This window comes from Cottoperca gobio, chromosome 8 (genome assembly GCF_900634415.1).
Source record: "Cottoperca gobio chromosome 8, fCotGob3.1, whole genome shotgun sequence".
Classification (NCBI taxonomy): Eukaryota; Metazoa; Chordata; class Actinopteri; order Perciformes; family Bovichtidae; genus Cottoperca; species Cottoperca gobio.
In genome coordinates this window covers 11,811,700-11,832,501 of record NC_041362.1, presented here as the reverse complement: position 1 = coordinate 11,832,501, position 20,802 = coordinate 11,811,700, and the positions used below count along the sequence as shown (strand labels likewise).

General features: G+C 40.3%; 2 protein-coding genes across 3 annotated transcripts; both read left to right on the top strand.

The window, feature by feature from the left end:
- Positions 1–654: 654 nt before the first annotated feature.
- atad5a (ATPase family AAA domain containing 5a) lies at positions 655–13,730 on the top strand. 2 transcript variants are annotated; one of them, XM_029437679.1, is made up of 23 exons: positions 655–855; positions 938–1,054; positions 1,694–1,757; positions 1,876–3,611; positions 4,114–4,192; positions 4,313–4,471; positions 5,173–5,317; positions 5,939–6,163; positions 6,556–6,704; positions 6,945–7,095; positions 7,418–7,738; positions 8,058–8,154; positions 8,617–8,702; positions 8,800–8,936; positions 9,020–9,197; positions 9,472–9,639; positions 9,771–10,013; positions 10,097–10,161; positions 10,297–10,486; positions 10,942–11,084; positions 11,212–12,062; positions 12,502–12,660; positions 12,943–13,730. In XM_029437679.1, the coding sequence occupies exons 3-23, from the start codon at positions 1,707–1,709 to the stop codon at positions 13,019–13,021; spliced, it is 5,412 nt and encodes a 1,803-aa protein (XP_029293539.1). In that variant the 5' UTR covers positions 655–855; positions 938–1,054; positions 1,694–1,706; the 3' UTR covers positions 13,022–13,730. The 2 variants fall into 2 exon arrangements, with proteins under 2 accessions (XP_029293539.1, XP_029293538.1); XM_029437678.1 differs by having other exon boundaries at positions 655–1,054.
- A 4-nt stretch (positions 13,731–13,734) lies between these two features.
- Positions 13,735–20,098, top strand: adap2 (ArfGAP with dual PH domains 2). Its single transcript, XM_029437680.1, has 11 exons — positions 13,735–14,504; positions 15,273–15,397; positions 15,503–15,594; positions 15,864–15,952; positions 16,191–16,303; positions 17,543–17,692; positions 17,803–17,886; positions 18,104–18,166; positions 18,518–18,595; positions 18,693–18,921; positions 19,589–20,098. Exons 1-11 carry the CDS (start codon positions 14,417–14,419, stop codon positions 19,615–19,617), a joined length of 1,140 nt encoding a protein of 379 aa, XP_029293540.1. The 5' UTR covers positions 13,735–14,416; the 3' UTR covers positions 19,618–20,098.
- Positions 20,099–20,802: the final 704 nt, after the last annotated feature.

Below are 20,802 nucleotides of genomic sequence, written 5' to 3'. Positions count from 1 at the left end.
GTGAACAGACTCATGTGCTCCTGGACTGCTCTCCTGGACAAATATCAAATAATAATATCAGTATTCGCAAAAAGTTTATAATATGAATTAATGATGTCTTGTAAGCCGACATCATTGTATGCATGGCACCATAATAACTTGTGCTATATCATTACAGATTAAGCTACCCTGCAGTATATGAAATAGCTGAAATTAGCCCCACTTTTACCAGCAGCAACATTACTGATGGTTATAAACCAGTAATATAATATATATTATTCTGAAATGGCCCATTTTGCATAATGAGTAGGTTTCTTTTACTTTGTGTATAGTATATGCTTGATACTATTAAACTACATACTGTATGTAGCCTACATTTACCTAAATAAGATTTTGAATGCAGGACTTTAACTAGTAGCCGAGTATTTTTACACTGTTGTATTGCTAATTTTACTTAAGTAAAGACTTGAGTACTTCTTCCATCACACTGATGAATCACTAAATAAGTGAGAATTGCATGTTGAATAGGCGCAGCCAGCAGAGGTAGTTGTCAAATTTCCCTCTTCTTGAAACGCTGCACCACACGCCATCTTTGTTATGGGCAAACTACGTCAGGCGATGACGGAGGCATTTTCTCTCCTGTGATTGGTGGATGTCGGTCATGCCAAAGGTCACGTATATTTGGCGCTCTTCATTCAGTATGAGTCTGGCGCGTTTTTGAAAGAGCAACAAATGTCGAGAAGAAACATGTATTTTGAATTCTTACTCGGAACATTTTGGAAAGTATCCGAGTAACGTGCTCCACTTTACGTTCATATGTCCGCGGCTGACATGTTGAAAATGTTTGGACCACTTTTGGGAGCTGTGAGGAGCAAAGTGAGTTTGATAGTAGCATCTACCGAAGGCTGTTAGCTTGTTGTTTTACAGTGAAATTTATATGTCTGGTGGCAACACACAGCTGTCCGCCCCACACAATGAGCTTTGCCTCTATTGTTCATTCACGCACTCGGGGAAGTGAGTAAGAAAAGGCAAGAAGACGCAAGAAGACAACAAGTTACAGGTTCAGTTTTTATCGGTGAGTGTTTTCTTCGACATTTGTTTTTCTACATGCTGGTCTGTCATTTGGCACAACAACTAAGACCAGCTAACGTTACAAGGCGCCATGTCAGGAATTATATTTATTTTAATATCAGCTGTTACTTGCTGTCCCTAACCCCTTTATGAAATTATACTAAAATGCTGTATTAAATCATTTGTATACTGACTTTGCTTCAGAACTCTTAACTTCCTGCATCGTATGGTATAAATGCTGCTTCAGGATGCTCTGTATTGTGTAGGACTGTTTACAGCCACAACAGTGTCAGATACTGTGAATTGTGCAGTACATTTGATTGTTTAAAATATCCAGATACATTGCTGTTTAGTGTTGTGGTTTTCACTTAACTCTTGAAGCATGAAAGGTTATTGAAAATTATAATTATAATAATAATAATAATAATAACTGATTAACAAGAATTGTTATGAAACTTTTTTATGGCCTATATTTAATAACTCTTGTAAAGATGTACAGGAAAGATGAATGTGATAAAGCTTCCCAACTGGATTGGATCCCAGGACGATACATTTTCATTGCATGGGATCTAGACCACTGTACTATTTGGAAACTAATACTACATTATCTCCATGTGCATAACAATGTTTTGTTTTGCGCTAGGTCTCTTCAGATTATGGCTGGTGTTGTGGCTATGGCATCTGTCATTGAGGACTTTGACACTCAAGTACGTCTTTAACACCGATTTGTGCCATATATAGTATATGCAGTAGCTGTTGCAAAGTGTTTTTTGTTAATTCATTGTGCATTTTCATAATTGATTAACTTTGTCACTATTTATACAGCCTTGCAAGAAAACTCGCAAAGAAGATGGCAGTCCTGTTGTCAAGACAATCACAAACTATTTCTCTCCAGTGCCCAAGCCTGAGGAGAAACCTTTTTCACCTCCTCGCTCCAACAACATCATGGACTATTTTAGCCGGAAGACTCTGTCCTCTAAAGAGAAGACCAGCTCACCTGAACAGTCGAAAGAGAACTGTCGGACTTCTCAGCTTGCAGAGAAATACACTAGCCCAGAGGTAGCCGTGAAAAAGCCTTCTCAGAAACGGAGTAGAAAGGCCAGCAAAGCTGCAAGAAGACTTGTGGAGGCTGAAACCATTAGTTTCACAGAAGAACCGAGCTGCCTGATTGTAGAGGAACCACATGATGGCAGAGACTCAGCAGCAGAAGTAATCAGCAGCTGTGGTGTTTTTGGCAGTGATACAGGAGCCTTGATGACTGTGGGGAAATCAGACAGGAATGTCACTAATACTGTCAGTGTTGAGCAGGCTGATGAAGATGAAGATGGCTCCAAATGTGGGAATGCTGTCAAACTTAATCCAGAACTGAACAGTATTGAATTATCTCCAATTGTACTTTCAAAAGATAAAGCAAAACAAGTTAAAACTGTTGCACAGACTTGTAGGAAGGCTAAGCATTCAGAACCTGAGGAGAAAGAGAGCTCCTTGTGTGATGTTAGTATGGAGGTCAATGTGGATGAGGCCTCTCTGTTAAATAACAGCACTGTCACAATCTCCTTTGAGGATTTTGTGAGGAATCAGGGCAAGGGGGAAGAGGACATTGAAGATGAACAGGGAGAAGAACATGAAAGTAAAATCACAACAGAGGCAGAAGAAATAGACGCTAAGGAGTTGGACAAGCCTAAAGCTGAAGAAAATGTTTGTTCAGGGGAGTCTCCTTACCAGGTCTCACCCCGAACTCTCACCATCCAGGCGGAAGTACATGTAGTCTCATCCAAGCAGGAAGCAGCTAAGGCGGGGGGAAAACTAGCTTCTATCTTCAACAGGAGAAAAGGAGCGATGAGCCCTGTGGAGGTAGTATCGTCTCCTCACATAGAGGCCGGACACCAACTTCCTTCTACCTCTCTGAATGTCAAGCGTAAATCTAACGTGGTTCTTCAAGAGGAAGATCTAGAGCTGGCTGTGCTCGAGAGTGAATCCATGCCCAAGTGCAGTGAGGCAGTGAAGAAACAGTTCATGTCTGCTTTCAAACAGCCCAGTCTGGATGGGTCCAAAACCAAGCCTGGTAAGAGCCAGGGCAAGCAGAAGCAAGCTGGAGAGAAGGCTTTGGATGATGCAGACAAAGTTGTTGAAGAAGATTCTGTTACTCTACTCTCTGTTGAGCAAGTCCCTGCTGCCTCTCAGGAAAACAACATAGCTACAAATAAACCACAAAGAAAAGGCAGAAAGAAAGCTAAAGAAGAAGAAGCTGCTGCGGAAGAAACAGTGGCCACAGTTGTTGAGGTTGATGATGAAAGAGAGGAGCCTCCCATCACCTCAACTCCCTCCATCCCAGCAGTGAGGAGGTCCAGAAGAGAGGCTGTAGTCAGGCAAACACCCGAGGCCACCCCAACAACCCTTATCAGAAAAACCAGGAAACGCAACAAGTCGAAGGACGCTGCTGCTGCTCTCCCGAATGACTGCCCTCCAAATGTGTCCACTCCAAAGCTGCACAAGTCGAAACATGGGGTCTTCGTAGCAGAGGTGGTGTGCTCACCCGACACAAAAGAAAGTCCAATCAGGTGACTTATTATTTATTTATATTTTAATACTATTACACATTCTATGAAATACATTTTGGATGCATTTATACACTCAGTTTATTACCTAGCTAAAATTAATACAGTCTAATACAACATTCCTGTAATTAATTTGACCTTCATGAAGGTTATAATGTTCAGTTTATTGTTGAAACTGTTTTGAAGACGTGTTGATTCAACTGTATGATCATTTTGAAGGATATAGTCTATGGTACTGTTTGATATTGTGTTATACATACAAACGTTTCTATTATTTAGCGTACCCTAAATAACCTACCTGTTGGTGGAAGGGTGTAAATCAGGCAGATATCGTCTCTCAACCATGTGATCTTTGATATATTGTATTTTGCGGCAGTAAAGGCTTGGGAGTAACTGTAAACCACGACCCGCCTCGGCACAGCACGTAACATCACTAGTGTTAAGGTTATTTTTGATGTTGCCTATGTTTTTCATGTTCTAATTTAATGTTTTCTTTTTCAAAAAGGATTAGATTTACCAGAGTCCATAAAAAGGTTTCCATGACCAAGGCTGAAAGTGGCATAAACACTTTTTTGGCTACTAAAGTAAGTATGTTTTACAGTTCAGACATATTCTAAATGTAATGAATTGCTGTACTGATATGACGAGGAACAACATATTAAATCATAATTGTGGGCTCAGGATGATTTTCTTTATCTTTCCAGACATCAAAGGACTCCAAAAAAATTAAGCAGGCAAAGAAGTTGGTGGAGAAAGCCAGAGTGATTCAGCAAAGTAAAAAAACTGCTGTCAAGGAGAAGGGCACCTTAAGGCGTTCGTCACGAACTGAGGCCTCAGACAAGAGGAGCTACTGTGAAGATGAGGTACAGTTAAAGGCCAACGGAACACAATTTTCTTTTTAAAAGTTTTAAAGGGATGCTTTACATTTTTATACATGAAGAAGTTAACCTTAAAAACATTTTACGGTTTTACCTTTTCACAAAGTAATAGCATCTTTGATTCTTCTCTCAGATCTTTTGTTCTCTTACAGCCCCTTTTATTGTACATGCATGCATAAATACACACCGAGCCTGTTCACATTAGAGTCGCAACCTTGTTATAGACACGTGGAACCTTTTTGCACATGCACATGTTATTATTCATCATCAAACTGTTTGGCACTTATTTCCTCAGTGATCTTTCTTGTGGAAATAACTGAAGTGTAGCAAACACACTGAGAAGCAATTGTATCAATCCTCAAGTGCATGGTAGCTTAATAAGGCATGATGTAGAATAAATGTTTCACGCTTATTCGAGATTTGTAGCAGAATTCCGATAAACAGTTGCAGATCAGTATTTATGAAGCGATGTAATATGAAGATATGAACACAATATGTTCACCACATGAACCAATCCAAGGATTGCTAGGTGGCTCTTTGTAAGATATTGAAATTTGACAATATTTGAACAGTCATCCCTAATGTGCTGGACATCAACTCTGGGGACTTCAAATATGAAGGCAAAAACAGTATTTGTGTATCACTTGTTTTTCGTTTCTTCTGATTGTGTTTTTTTTATTTTTCAGGACTCTGTCATCTGTCTGGAGGATGATCAGACTGCCGCTCCTCAGACAGCAGCAGGGAAGAGGAAAACCCAGAAGCATTTACGCAGTCTAAATGAAGTTCTGGGGAAAGCCACATCTGTTGGTAAAGAGGCCAAGGCTGTCCCAGGTAGTCTTTCCCACTTTGAATCATCATTTACTGTTTAGCATTTTGTTGAAGTACAAAAATCAATTACTAAAATTGGCTAAATCCAGTACCACCCGCGTTGGAAGATTGGTATGGAAACATTTCGGAAATCTTTTAAATGGAGACGTTGGAATGAGCCAAAAATGTAAGCCCAATACGAGCGGACTTTGTTTGACTCGATAACGTTTCATACTCCTTTCCTCTTCGTGATGGGAAAACATGTAAAATCCCTTGGTTCTAAAGTATATAGTTTTTATAGAGTGTGAGATGGGAATATGAAAGAAAGTTTAACACAAAAATTGCTGACACATTGAAGTAGAAGTACACATCGTATGCAGACTGTATACATGTGGGTGAATATAGATGTGTATGTATGTAGATGTTTTACACTTGTATATGAGGTATAAGTGAATCCAAGTGAATAAGTGAATATATATATATATAGATATATATATAGATATAGATATAGATATAGATATACAAGTTTTAGCTGAGGCCCACATTTACAGGCAGCTTTAAAAAATACGCTCTAAGATGTTTGCCCTTTCCACAAATAAAGGAAATAAATCTCTTCTAACGGTGCTTTATTTTTCTTTCTCCCAGGCTCCAAGGAGAAGAAGGTGTCTGCCGTGATTTCCATCTTTGATGAGAGCGACTCTGAAAACTCCCAGGATGGCGAGCAGTTCAGGGCACGCAGAGAGTTCTTGAAGAGTGGCCTGCCGGAGTCCTTTAGGAAACAGATAGTCAGGACCGCTGCCAACAAGGAGGCTTACTCTCTCTCCTGTTCCTCCTTTCAACCAGTTGTTCACATGACGCAACAACCAAAAGGTAAATACACAGTGGAAACTGACTTAATTACATTTATTCCACGACACATTTGACTTTTACTTCACTTTATTAATTGACAAATTCACTTTGCAAATTCAGATTAATAATACTAAACATAATCAACAAATAGATCATGATTTATTATTACAGATTAGGATTACCCATTGTGCATGATGAGTACTTTTAATTGAGGTACTTTAAGTACATTTTGATGCTAATACTTTCAAATGCAGGACTTTTACGTAACGTTTTTCAACAGTGTGATATTGCTGCTTTTACTTAAAGACATTACATACTTTAATTATTTTTATTATTATTATTATTAAGGACATGTGGGTAAAGATGAGTCAAGAGGGGGACAGGTAAAACTTGTGTTTGTCGTGTATTGACAGATTGCCCTCTTTGGAGTCTACTGTGGCCCGAGTCTTTGCTACTGCGTCATCTGAAAGAGCTTTGGGGCCAAACATCCAGCCCACTTCCATCCGTTAGTGGCTCGCTCTGTGTGAAGACAGAACCAGCCCGCAGAGCCTTTTGTGAACGGGTATGTCGAAATTACACATTTGTCTAGTTTATAGCTGCTACCTGGTTTCCAGTTTAGCTATGTTGTATTTAAAAATATTTCTAAAGACATTATGTACAATTCGTTTTTTGTAATGGACCTTATTCTAAAAACAGATGTGGTGTGTGTGTGATGATGTTATGAGGGGTTTTTCCCCCTGCACATCTACACTGGGGGTAAACAGCTGACAATATTTGATAATAGTATTTTTTTCTTTTGAAGGGTTCTGGCTGGAGGCCTGAGATCTCTGAAAGTGTTCGTCAGCTTCTTATGGAGGAGGTCAGCACCTCTAACCCTTCCTTCCCTGTCGAGATGTTCATCACTCGCTTCCTGAAGAGACGCGCTGACCACCAGCAGCAGTGCACAGCCTCAGGTCAGTCATTGCACTCGTACACAAAAGTAGTTACGTTGGATTTCAAAACCTGTAGTAACTGTTTATTTCAGGCTGTTATTAAGATTAACTTTGTTTAAGTATTATTTTGACGATTCAGTGTTTACCCTTTATTTATTTATTTATTTACTGGCATCTACAAGAAGAAAATCTGCACAAATGCTCATCAATGCTTAAGTTATCCAACGTGCCCTCAAAACACAAATATTTGGGCAATATTTTAATCAGTTAATGTTAACAAACCAGCCAAAATGAGCACATAAATAAAAATTATTCTCAACATCAATGGCATGTTACTTACTAGAACCCGAGGCTGTAACCAGAGTCACAAGCACCACTCAGCCGGCTGAACCAGTAGGAGGGAAGAGGAAGAGGATGGATGAAGCGGTGGAGATGACAGCGAAAGTGGCTAAGAAGCAACGGGCCGACTGTGCAGAAGAAAACGTTTCTGAGCTTGAGCCAACAAGAAGGGCAGGCCGTATGAGACGAGCTCAGAGATCGAGGACAGAGGAGGGGGAAAATGAGAAAGCAAAGCCTCCAGTGATAACTGCTCCGACCCCGTCTGAAGATGACTCTGTGATCGAGATTGAAGACTTTCTTTTTGGAGAGAACACTGGAAAAAAAGGTGAGGCATCACATTTATGGTCTGAACCACCCCGTGTCATTATCAAAGCCACAGTTGATTGGCTCTAAAAGTGTGGGCAAACTTTATGAAGCAAAGGTTTAGTGCTTGGTCTGCTGTCATTGCCTCCACCACAACTAAAATATAATTATAATTATCTTCACTCTCGCCACCTACGAGAGGAAAACACACTTTCCAACTTGCATGATAACTTTCATACATTTGCTAGTAAGAGATCATTTGTGACTTCTAATTTATCCAGTTGGTGTCTGCAAACTTTGTTGGCTGTTATAAATGATGCAGCAAATGATTTGTTCTACAGATGTGGTGAAGGAGGACGTGTTATGGACAGACAAATATCAGCCCCAGCACTCGAGTGACATCTTGGGCAACACCGCCTCAGTGAGCAGGCTGCACAGGTGAGGAACTACAACTGCAAACAGTCGGGCTGTACCGAATGTCTTTTATCTGTCAACACATTTATGACAGCATCAGCCTAAAAAAATAATCCTCAATTTGAATAAAGTGATTAATCGGATTAAATGACTTAGTCTTTGATTTTTATTGAATCAACTTTCTTTAATGGATATCGCGTATAATTCTACAAATAGTAACATTTTTATAATATTAGTGTAGCTTGATCTTTATCTGCAACTGATTCAAACAGAATGAATAGACATGCAAACTTTTTGTTTTTAATGTTATGAATGAAGCTACGAACTATTCGGAACAGCCCTAAAACATAATAGCCACTGTATTTGCTTTAAAGTGTATCTCTCAAATGGCATCTGCAAATTACACACATTTGTGCAATATGTGTTTCGGACCACTGCTGACGTGTATCAGGAGCGTTTGACAAATGTTTCTTTTGTTATGTACAGCTGGCTTAAGGAATGGAAACTCCGTGCAGACCGAGAAGAGAGAAAAAATCAGAAAGACAACAAGAAACAAGAGGAATGTGGAAATGGTGGGAGATTATTAAAATGCCAAACCTTTTTTCTCCTTTTTCTTATGTTGGCTTGATGCACGTTTGTGCTGACTGTATGATGGCTCTTTGTGTCTAGACTCGGACTGGGAATGCGGGGAGGTGGACTACCAGGATGGAGAGGACATGTTGTGTAATACAATGCTCATCACAGGACCCACTGGAGTAGGGAAGACTGCTGCAGTCTATGCGTGTGCCCAGGAGCTGGGCTTCAAGGTACAAAAGCTTCAAGGTACATAACTGAAATTTGTGTAGGAATTAGCTTCTTCATTTCCTAACTTCCGCTCTGGTCTTCCAAGGTGTTTGAGGTGAATGCTTCATCTCAGCGGAGTGGCCGTCTAATTCTGTCCCAGCTGAAGGAAGCCACTCAGTCACACCAAGTGGACAGTCAGGGGGTCAACGCCCACAAACCCACCTACTTCAACAGTTACGGCACAAGCAGCAGCGCTGGCACTCTCAAGCCCGGATCCTCACCCAGTATGTACAAAGCTAACATGATGGCAGTTTTTAATGGCTTGTGAGAGGAATCTGTTTTATGCATATTTTGCATAACTGTTTCACCACCGCACTTTGAAGAAAACAACCCCCAGCTGGTTTTCATTAGATCTGAGCTGAATCGCTTAGTTAAATGGCATTTGGTCTACTAGTGTTTTAAATCACATATTTCACAGCTTATTTTCGTTTTATTTTCGTTAGGAATATACTGTAGATGAACACAAACTGATCGCTGATTGTTTTCTTCATCTTCCAGAAAAGTTTAACTCTCCTCGCAGGGTGGTTTCCTCTCCCAGGAAACCTCCCCAGTCCCCAAGAGGGGCTAGAAGAGGAGGCCTGGCTCCCACCTCTTTGGCCAACTTCTTCAAAAGGGGTCGACCCACCACCAAGGAGACACCTGACACGAAGAAAAGTGACCAAGCGGGTACGTTCACCTTCAATGTGTCAATTGATGACTTGTATGAGGATGTCATTTTCATGAAAAAAATATTTTTATCAGCACTTTAATAGTAAGTATTTTGCCATTTCTTTTCTCTCCCTCATCTCTTCATATAGCTGCTTCCAAGAAAGTCATAAAAGCAAACGAATGTACCGTCAAGCATCAAGACCCTGCAGTCAAATCACCAACAGCTACCACCCCGAAAGAGAAGCACAATGAAGAACCGAGCAAAAAGACAGCTACCTCACTTATCCTGTTTGAAGAAGTGGATGTTATCTTTGATGATGACTCAGGGTTTCTAGCTGCCATCAAGACATTTATGACCACTACAAAGAGGCCAGTCATCCTCACTACCAGCGGTGAGTAGAAGTAGAGAGGTCATGTCTCACAGCTATGTCTGTTTTGATCTTGGAGTTTAAATCAAATCTTGCATATTTTGTAGATCCTGCTTTCAGCACCATGTTTGATGGCAACTTTGAAGAGATCCATTTCAAAACGCCGTCAGTGGTGAGTGGACAATCTCTAAACATAAATGTTTCACTGTTAGATCTTATTGACTGTGGCACTGTGGGAGATCAGTTATCAAAAGCAGATTTTTGTGCATCAGTCAGTTTTTCAGTTGTACTCCTCTCCCTGGCACAGTTGGATGTAAGCAGCTTCCTGCGGCTGTTGTGTCTGACAGAGGACGTGAGGACAGACTTATTGGACATCAGCTCACTGCTCAGACTCAATGGATGCGACATCAGGCAGAGTTTACTGCAGCTGCAGTTCTGGACTCGCAGCGCAGGAGGCCGCCACGTAACCAGGCCGTTGACGCAAACTGGCAAAAATGGTAAGGAGATGAGACGCATATGAAGAAGTTTGAATAATAATGGTAACTCGGTTTTGCTTTTATGTTTTGTAAAGGTCAAAAACTAATAAGCATTTTACTGTAATTATATCTATATTCTGCATTCATCCCTTCATTGGCTTTGCATTGCTGCCAGAATACATTTCAAATTCTGATTTATCACTCACAAAGCGTTTAACGGATTAGCTCCAAGTTACACACACGTACACTCGTTGCCTTGGTACCTAACTTATGGAATGATTTGTTGTTTAGTCAGCACAGTATTTATTTTTAGATTTTCACTGACTTGTATGATTTCTCCTAGACAGTATTATATTTATTTACTTTTTACAGTATAATTTTGATATAATTATTTGGTAAAGCACAAAAAAAAGTTATTGTTATTATAAATGAATTTTTAACCTAATCTGTATTTCCCCCCCTCATTCACACAAAAGCTGAATTGAAGCCAGAGACTGATGAAGAGGAAGCAGGCGTGACTGTCCCATCCACTATCCCTCCCTGTGACACCGGCTGCACCGAGAGCATGCTGGGGCTGCTGAATGTTGAACCTGAGAGAGACATTTGGGAGCTGCTCAAGGTAAACTCTTCACTTATCACATACACTGTTTAGATTACAAACATGTAACAAGTAAAGTCTGAAATAATGTCACCACACAATGACCTCCTTACGATTCCTTGATTGACTGGTTATTTGTTGCCAACAGAGTCCGGCAGAGGAGACATTATGCTGGGAGCTGCTGACAAACAGCAAGCGACGAGGAGTGGACCTGCTCTATTCCAACATGGAGACACTCTTACCTCTCCCACTCACACAGTTGACTACCTCGACATACAAACCGAAGCAATCTGTTTCAGCACCACAAGACCATCCTGTTGATCCAAAAGAGCTGCCATCCGATGGCAGGTTACTGCACACGGCAGAATCCGTGGATTTCTCGGACGACAGCAGTCCAGTTAAAATGTCCAACAGAATGAGGAAGAACAAGAAGAGTCACTGTCTACCGGACCAGGATGGACTGCACTCGGACTCGGACTCGGACTCAGAAGAAGGTTTTCTATGTCTCAGCAAGCCGGAGTGCGCTCCTCTGGTAAAGGAGGAAGTCAAAGAGAGTTTAGTTTCAGAGACGGTGAAGAGGAAGCCACTGACGCCTGAGGAGCGGGTAAAAAGTCTTCCCGTCTCCCAGTGTCTTGACTCAATAGCTGAGTTTTTAGACAATATGTCGCACATGGACTCCTTGCTTGTTCATCCGGAAGGAGTTGACAATCACAGAAATATGTCACCGGTCGGTGCAGTGGTGAAAGACGGGATGACAGATGAGTCGAGGCTTGAGACTGACCGAGGGAGCTGGGTGAGAGGAGAGCACGTCTCGGAGATCCCGGCTGCTGTGGAGGCACTGAGCTTCCACAAGTGTCGGGTTTCATCAGCTGAGGCCTGGAACAAAGCCCATCAACTGGAAGGGGAGCTGGGAAAGGAGGCTGCAGCAGAATTCGCCCTCCCTGTGGCCGCTCATCGTGAGGGTTACAGCTTCTCTCAGGACGGCCCCTGTCAACCACAGTGAGTCTTACTGGGCTTTCATTACACAATGTTATCAACCTTTGTACAATACAAACCTCATGCACTGTGGCCCAGTCAGCATGATATTGGTCACAGAATGATGGTCACATTTTACTCACTGTGGACTCGGTTTTCACTGCAACATATAAGTCCTGCACCTCCTATGGAAACGGAAGAATCATGGCTAGAAATGGGAAGAAATCCTAAAAATGTATTTTGTGCAGTATAATAGTTGTAACACCATATATCATAAAACAATATTTGTATTGTATAAAAGTTGAATTTCTTTGATGATTTCTTTAATTTTTATATTGTCCTGCCATTGCTTCACACAACACGTACATACATATGCACATACAGGCATAGAACATGGATCATACATGAATACACTCATACATAAGAAGTTCAAAGAAAGGTCATGTGTGTTGATGTGTTTCAGGCTGGTCCAGCAGAGGAGAGAAGTGATGGAGAGTCTGATGTTCAGAGGAGTGTTTGGTACTCTGGGCAACAGATCAGCAGCTGCTCTGGATTACTTACCGGCCCTTCGCACCATCTGCAGGTCAGAGCAGCTTAAGGAGCAAGGCAAAGTTAAACGAAGGTGAGCATTCAGAAACCATAGTTAGCTTTTCACTTGGCCAGCAGCATCAGGTCTTGGTGTTGGCAGAATGTGGTTATAAGTACTTCTTATAACATCATATAATAATGTAGGTTTTGTTTTTGACAACAAGCGCATATAACTGATAGACTACAAATAAATATGTTTAAGTGTAAACGGAATTGCATGCAAAACACTGTACATACAGTCAACTCATACAAATACAGCCAACTCTGATGCAATGGGTCCACACAGAAAACTCTGAAATGTTTTTTCTTCCTCCAGGTTCCTGCACTACCTAGATGGGATCCACCTGGGTCTTGATAAGAGCACTCTACAGCACCTTGCTGAAGACTTCCCCTGAACCAGTGAGGGATCAGACGTGTCCTCATGATCACAAAGCAGCCTTAAACAAATACGGTCCTTGCGTTTTGGCTGTTAAATTGGAAGAAGGAACACAGGTTGTGTTGTGACACGAGGATGAATAGTCGGGCAACTGCCTTTTGTCTCTTTATGATCCTGACCTCGTCAGAAGTGTGTGTGTGTGCACAAAGGACTGTCTGGTGAGGTTTCTACATATTTCTTCTAGAATGGAAATGACTGAATCCAGAAAATGTATTCTCAGCTGAAGGGCGCACAGCTAAATCACCTCAAAAGTTCAGCACGTCTTTAGAATGCACTAAAGATTTCTACTTTATATGAGTTTTGTAATATTAAGCGGTGCTGGAGTGTGTTTTTGTACAGTAGTGTTTTATACGTTGAAGCCTCATTTATCATTTTCCATTTTAGAAAATTGCTTTTGAGGAGCAAGTATGTATCATTAATGAATTTTAAGAGATTAACATGTAAAATAGAATTTGTAAATGCTGTGTGTAAATTGTCATTCTCCACACAAAGTACTGTTGATGCACTCAGGATCTTGATGAAGATATATTTGTCATCCCTAAATCACCTTCACATTCATCACAGCCTCTCCTTTTTAAATTGTTTCTTTTCTTAGCCTTAAATATGTACACATTCACAGTGGGTTTTTGTTGTGACCAAATAAAGGTTTATAACAACTAAATAAATAAATAAATAAATAAATGACATCATGTTTCATGGTGATATTTATTTGTTTTTTACACTATTCACTTGTAACATCTTGCGAAATGTATGGAATTTTACAATACATGCCTTTTTAAAAGGACATTTTCTCAAAATGTGTTTTTTATCAAACTCTAAACAAGAAATCGCGGCTTTAGTAGCACTTACATACACCAAACTTTATTCCTATCTGTATTCTGAAGGTTTTTACAGAGGGATTTGTTCATATATCATTCATAGCCTGGTTTAAAGAACATTTCATTCCTAAAAACATGGCTGTTGACAGTATTCTCTATGTATCCAAAATGTTCTCTGTAATTAACAATGACTAATATCTAGCAGTGTATATCATGAGTCCTGAGCTGACGTGAGTGTCATTGACAGATTGATGGTATTTTGTAAACATTGCACAATGGGTGAACCGCTTTCAGGTCAGTTTGAATGCAAATTCTGAGCGCTTGTATTTATTAGAGATGAATGTGATGACTGTGATGACTGTGATGACGCCCAGTGACACAAGCGCAACTTCCCGACAGCGGCTGGACGCGCCCCAGAGGAAGGAGGTCCGCGCCTGAAAACTTTCTGTCGCAAGTTCCAGTTTTTAAATGCATTTCGCCATGTGTGCAACTATGTGACTACAATGTTTAAGAAGAGACCGTGACTTTAAACCGAAATGGCAAACCATGAGCGAAACAAAAAGGTGTTACTGGAACTCCTGAAGCGGCCGGTCAACAGCCGGTGCGCTGACTGCGGAGCTCCTGGTAAGAAATAAGTCAACGACAGTTCACTGATTATCTGTTCAATTTATATGGCTAACCCTATTATAATACGTTCTCGATGTATCTTATAAGCTTATTTCAAATACATTAGATCAAAAACTCCTATAAAGAATGTGTTAATTGTACAGAGCCAACACCTAAATGATGGGCAGCAGTTTTCTTATTGTTGACATTTAGAAATATAGATTTTCAATGCAAACAAGGCATGATTACCAACCAGGGAATGTGAGCGAGATGCACTGTTGTGGTAGTTTGAGTTACTATAATGTTGTCTTGGAATAATACATGAAATCAACTGATAAAAGCCTAATGGTGAGTTTTGCTTTATTTCCTCATCATGAAGTTCCCTGTGTAGCTTACAAAATGTACTCGGGCATATTCCTAAATTGATTTTTGTTTATTAAAAGACAAACAATATAATATCTTTATATAGCACCTTCCAAAACAAAGTTACGTAGTGCTCTACATTAAAACAATTAACAAGCTAAAAACATGTACACGATATATAAAACAGGAAAAAATAGTTACAATAAATACCATCAGTTATGCAGTTATGCGCAATGATAAAAGTGAGTTTTAATAAGATCTTTTTAATAAGATTTAATAAATTGTAATATGCTAGCATAGGATTACAGTGCACAAGGCACATGGAGTGGGAGGAACTGAGGTTAGTAGTGGCCCCCAAGCAGGACAATCTGGCCCTGAGTGCAGAGTGTTTATTTTGAACCCCACTTCTTCTGCACGCCTCAGATCCAGACTGGGCATCCTACAAGCTGGGTGTGTTTTTGTGTCTGAACTGCTCTGGCATCCATCGCAGCCTGTCCAGCCGAGTCAAATCCATAAAGATGGACTTTTGGGACGATGAGCTGGTGGAGGTATGGTCCCCCACCTTTTGTTATTATTGCTATGATAACATATTAGTTCTTCAGGTGAATTGGCAGTGCCCATGTGTAATCTTCACATGTGTCTTTTTCACAAAGTTCATGAAATCCAATGGCAATGCCAGCACCCAGGCTTTGTACGAGAAAGCTGTTCCAGCGTACTACTATCGGCCCCAGGAAAATGACTCTGTGTAAGTAACTTTCCACGATGATGACATTCTTCAGAAAACTGTCTTTGTGATGGAATGTTTGATTATATGTACCAACAAGGCAATGCCACAATAAATAGAGAGAAGTACAACTGCTGACTGTAGAAGTGAAACATTGATCAATCTCTGCTGCTAGATCAAAGCTTAATAAATAGTTTTCTTGCAGTGATACTGCAGCTTATGTTGCATAGTTTCTATAGAACTGTGTTTTAGTCTGTCTAAGAATATTTGTATGTGCCTTTGAACTGCAGTGTCTTAAGAGAGCAGTGGATTCGGGCTAAATATGAAAGAAGGGAATTCACAGGAGAAACCAAGTATCCACCACTGTCCTACACCACAGGTGATGTTTTCACTGCTTCTAACACGGATGTCTAATTCCGAAACACATTGTGCTTCCTCATACGCATGCTGTGCAAGAAAAACTGGTTATTTGCGTAACAAAACAATCAGGAAGTGAGAGCTGACCATAAATTCTTTGTAAAATGGTTACGTGAGCAAAACTTAGTCATTTTAAGTGAGGATCCTGTGTGTAATGACTTACCTGTGATTACCTAGATTTTCTTTGGTTTTGATAACAGGTTTCTATGAAGGGATGCTGTGGAAGAAAGGGAAAGATAACACACAGTTTCTGAAGAGGAAGTTTGTACTGTCAGAGAGAGAATTTACCCTGATTTACTACAATAAGGAAAATGTGAGTTCCCTGCAGCTCTCACACAGTTGAACAGCACTGCATGACATAAATGAAACCATTTTAATTCAACAAGATGCGTATTGATTTGATCGGATCTTTTTGCTAATTAAAGGGATAGTTCTGGTCTTTTGAAGTGCGGTTGTGTGAAGTATTTATCCATGTGGTCGGCACGCCCCCAGTTTGGAGGAACAAACAGGATTATCGACACAGGAGCATGCAATGTACTTTTTGATATTTTTTAGACTACATGTACATTTGTACCACAGCTCAGTACGTTAGGAGCGACGACCAATTAGACAGCGCAGCACGGCCTTGTAAGGAGCCAGGAAAAAGAAGGACCATTTTAAAGTCCTCCATCTGCAACTCAACATACTGAAAACTTTAATTTTCCCACAGGGGTTTCTGGTCTACCGCTGCTTCGGTAAGTTAGTTAGTTAGTTAGTTTTATTGTGTTATTATGGTGAATCCGAACTATCTCTTTAACCCTTCAGTGACTGATTGGAAAGGGCTGTCTGACGACAAGGTAAAGCTGTGAACATATTCTAAATGTAGCAAACACTTAAACTGATGTGTTTAGGTAGGTTCTGCTGCTGCCCCCAGCCCACAGCATTGCAATGCCTAGCCTGTCTGTTTCTCCAAACTGGGGGCATGCCCTCCGCCATCTACTGTAGGTAGTAAACACTGCCTGTGGATAACTACCTCATACAACTCCCCTTCAAAAAATCTGAACTATCGCTATAACTTACTGTGAGGCTTTGAGCTAAATGCTATCATTAGCATGCAAACATGCTCACATTGACAATGCTTGCATGGTGGTTTATAGTACGTTAAATGTTTACCATGTTCACCATTTCAGTTTTGTATGTTTGCACACTAACATTAGCTAATTAGCCCTAACACAAAGTACAGTCAATGGGAATGTCATTAGTTTTGCAAGTATCATACATAAATCAAATTATTGGACAAACTGAGATTTTGACCTGAGGATGGCGCTAGACGAAAGGTAAGAGGATCACTAAAGTTACTACAATTCATCCTGGGGGGGCTTGGATGTCTGCACCACATTCCACAGGACTCTATCCTATTGAGTTAATTCAGTTCAGACCAAAGTGTTGGACTGGTCGACCAACATTCCCATCCCTAGAGCCATGCTGTTATCATGGCTAAAAATGAGGGTACAAACAGCTGCATGCTAATTGATTCGGTTGTTGTATCATTTCTACTAACTCTGTGATCCAGGAGTCCAAAGGCCCTAAAGCTGTAATCTCCATCAAGGATCTAAATGCCACCTTTCAACCACAGAAGATTGGTCATCCCAATGGGCTGCAGATCACCTACCAAGACAACGATCACACCAGGAACCTCTATGTTTATCACGAGAATCCTGAGGTGGGAATGCATGATCATCCAAAGCACAAATAACATTAACCAGGCAGTCTTATACTGATTGTTAAACTGTTGGGATGTGGAGAAACACAGGGTCTCGTCTTCTACTCTAGGAAATAGTGACATGGTACAACGCCATTCGTGCTGCTCGTTATGCGTACCTGAAGACAGCGTACCCGACTGGAAGCGATGAAGAAGTAAGCATTAAACCTTCAAATATACTGAGAAAAGGGTTTCCTAGGTGTTGATACACTTTAATATGCCCTCTAAAGACTTTAAGTACAATTGCATTTTATTACCAGCTAATGCAGTGGACTTTCACTTTCAGCGTAGTCAACGGCAATAAGAACAGAAAATTCCTTCTTTTTGCTTTTATATTTTAAAGCTTAACACACCTTTACGTCTCTTTGTCAGCTGATACCAAAGATAACAAGAAACTACCTCAAAGAGGGATACATGGAAAAGACAGGGCCAATGGTAAGTGCTTAAAGAACAAACGGTTACATAAATACATTTTCTTACATGATTTATTTGTACATTTATTTTGTAAGCACTCCACAGCGCGCCTTCGACTTAGGTATGCATTGAGAAAAGCACTCGAGGCAAAGTCTTCACTAGCAAAATTAGAGTTGTTTGTGACAGTAATAGCACATCTGTTCCTCTTACATGCTCAAACACTCCCACGCACACAAAAACATTTGAATACCCTTTTTTGTAAGAATGGATTGGTATGATGGAAGGAGCTGGGGAAATGGAGCTTGTGCAGAAGATGTTAAAATGTATACTGTACATTTTCATTTGAAGCATTAAATGTGTTTTTTTTAACAGCAAAAGGAGCCGTTCAAAAGGAGGTGGTTTGTTTTGGACTCTCAAAATAGGAAGCTGTTCTACTTCAAAGACAAGCTGGTGAGGACTTATCATTACAGCAAACTTTGAGTGAGAATGAGGTTTGCCAAGCACTTTAACATCATTATGTTTGTGTGTTTCATTGTTGCGAACATAGGATGCAGAGGAGTTAGGGGTCATTTTCATCGGCACAGAGAACAAAGGTTACTCTGTGAAGGAGTGCGTCCCAAAGCATGCTCATGGAAACAAGTGGAAGTGTGGTGTCATGGTGGTGACGCCCCATCGACAGTTTCTCTTCATGTGCGAGCAGGAGAGGGAGAAGAGGGAGTGGCTGGATGCCCTCAGACAGGTCCTGTCTAGGCCCATGGCACCACAGGATTATACCGGTAAGCAAGGCTACAAAATACTAAAATAAGATAAAGCTTTATTGATCCCAAGAGGGGAAATTAAGGTGTTACAGCTGCACAAAGACAGAAATAAGTACAAATAAATAGATAAATAAGAATAAATAAAATAAGAGGTTAACATAGGGTCAACGATAGAGAGAAGGTAGTCACTAGAGCACTAATGATATAAGGATAAATAAAATATGCCATCACATCCATATATGGAAAAGAGGGATTGTGTGTAAAAGCAACACAATGTTTTTCCAACAGTATTGCACAAATAAAATAAAATACAGCGCTATATACAGTACATACACGAAAAAGAGGATTAGTGCATGAGTGATAAGTACATGCAACAGTATTGTATTGCACATTAGATATGTTGCAGTCCAGGTTCAATAGAAGCAGTTATATTGATAGTGCATTTTCAGCAGATAGCGATATACTGTGGGTTTTTGAGTTGAGAAAAGCCTGATGGCTTAGTGGTAAAAAGGAACAGCCAGGGTAACAACGACAGTAGGATTCATCTTCTGGGGAACACGACTTTCTGTACAAAATTGTGAGGCAATACATCCTATAAGTGTTGAGATATTTTAGTCTGGTCAAAGTGGTGGGAAGACCGAAGTCCTGAAATATGATCATGCTCTAATACGCTTTCTCATTCCAGTTGAAGCCAACATCAAGTATAAACGATGAACTACAGGGAGGTGTGTCAACAGGATGATGGGGAGAAGACTGCAGCGTTTGAAAACACAAGTGACTGTGCAGTGACAGAGATCTGCTGTCACTGCACTGTATCCATACTGACTCTCATCTTTGTGTTGCAGTAATGCACCATGAACCAAGCCTGCCTGTGCTCTGTGCCACAGTGTGGATTTTACATTTCTATCTACTCTCTTCAACTGACAATGGATCTGATGCTCAATCGGAGACTTCAGAAAATACTGTATTATGACCAAACATACACCCCTGACACGAGATCAACACTGTTGTATTGTAACAGGAGATTAGTTACAATCACTGCATATCAAGCTAGACCAATATCACTTGGGGGGGCCTGGCTGGGGCCAAGTGTTTTGTCAGAGGGGCACATTCAACCCGAGGTACATTCAACCCGGGACAAAAGAGGAAGCAGTGTTCAAGCCTTCAATATTTTTAGTTAAGTATAAATAACAGCGCACAGCAAAAACAATACCATGATTGGTATGTTCCTGACTGATTACAGCATCTCTCCAGTGATCAATCATGACATGTGTTTTTATTTAGGATCCCATGGTAACGAGTCAGACCGTTCATACTAGTGATCTTTTCAAAGATTCGGCTCTTATGGCTCCCAAATGGTTCTTCATTTAGTATCACTCGGAGCCTTCTATTTTAGCCTAATTTAGCAATTATAAATGGTTTGTGTGTTCGAAAGCAATTTTTCATTCAGTGTTTTCATAAAAGCCTTATTTTTGTGCATTTTCGTTCGTTACAAAAAAATAAAATACACAGTTCCTATTGTTTAACATTTAATCAAACCTTTAAATTAACAATTTAACACAGAACCACAGCACACAAATCAAATAAATAAAGGCTAAAGTCTTAACATTATGACACTTTAGATAAGCGCTATACAAGTCTAATGTATTATTATTATTATTATTATTATTATTATTATTATTATTATTATTATTATTATTATTATTATTAGTAAAAGTCTTTAGTGCAGTGCTTCTTCTTCGGTTTTCGCTCATTTCTTCACTTTCTCCCGACCTGTTGCATTTAAATCCCCCGTCTCCCTGTCGCTCTGTGTGTATCTGGCCTGTACCACTACACTCGCTCTCTTTGGAGCGTCTGCCCCCCTTCCTTCTTTCACATAATGGTATGTTCCTAGTCTGT

Bases quoted from the DNA above. Each gene is read 5' to 3' on its own strand.
- atad5a (XM_029437679.1), top strand. From the start codon at position 1,707: ATGGCTGGTGTTGTGGCTATGGCATCTGTCATTGAGGACTTTGACACT. The intron at 7,096-7,417 runs GTCAGTCATTGC...GTTACTTACTAG, and splicing joins GCAGCAGTGCACAGCCTCAG to AACCCGAGGCTGTAACCAGA. The intron at 9,640-9,770 runs GTACGTTCACCT...CTCTTCATATAG, and splicing joins GAAGAAAAGTGACCAAGCGG to CTGCTTCCAAGAAAGTCATA.
- adap2 (XM_029437680.1), top strand. From the start codon at position 14,417: ATGGCAAACCATGAGCGAAACAAAAAGGTGTTACTGGAACTCCTGAAG. The intron at 16,304-17,542 runs GTGAGTTCCCTG...TCTGTGATCCAG, and splicing joins TTTACTACAATAAGGAAAAT to GAGTCCAAAGGCCCTAAAGC. The intron at 18,922-19,588 runs GTAAGCAAGGCT...TTCTCATTCCAG, and splicing joins GGCACCACAGGATTATACCG to TTGAAGCCAACATCAAGTAT.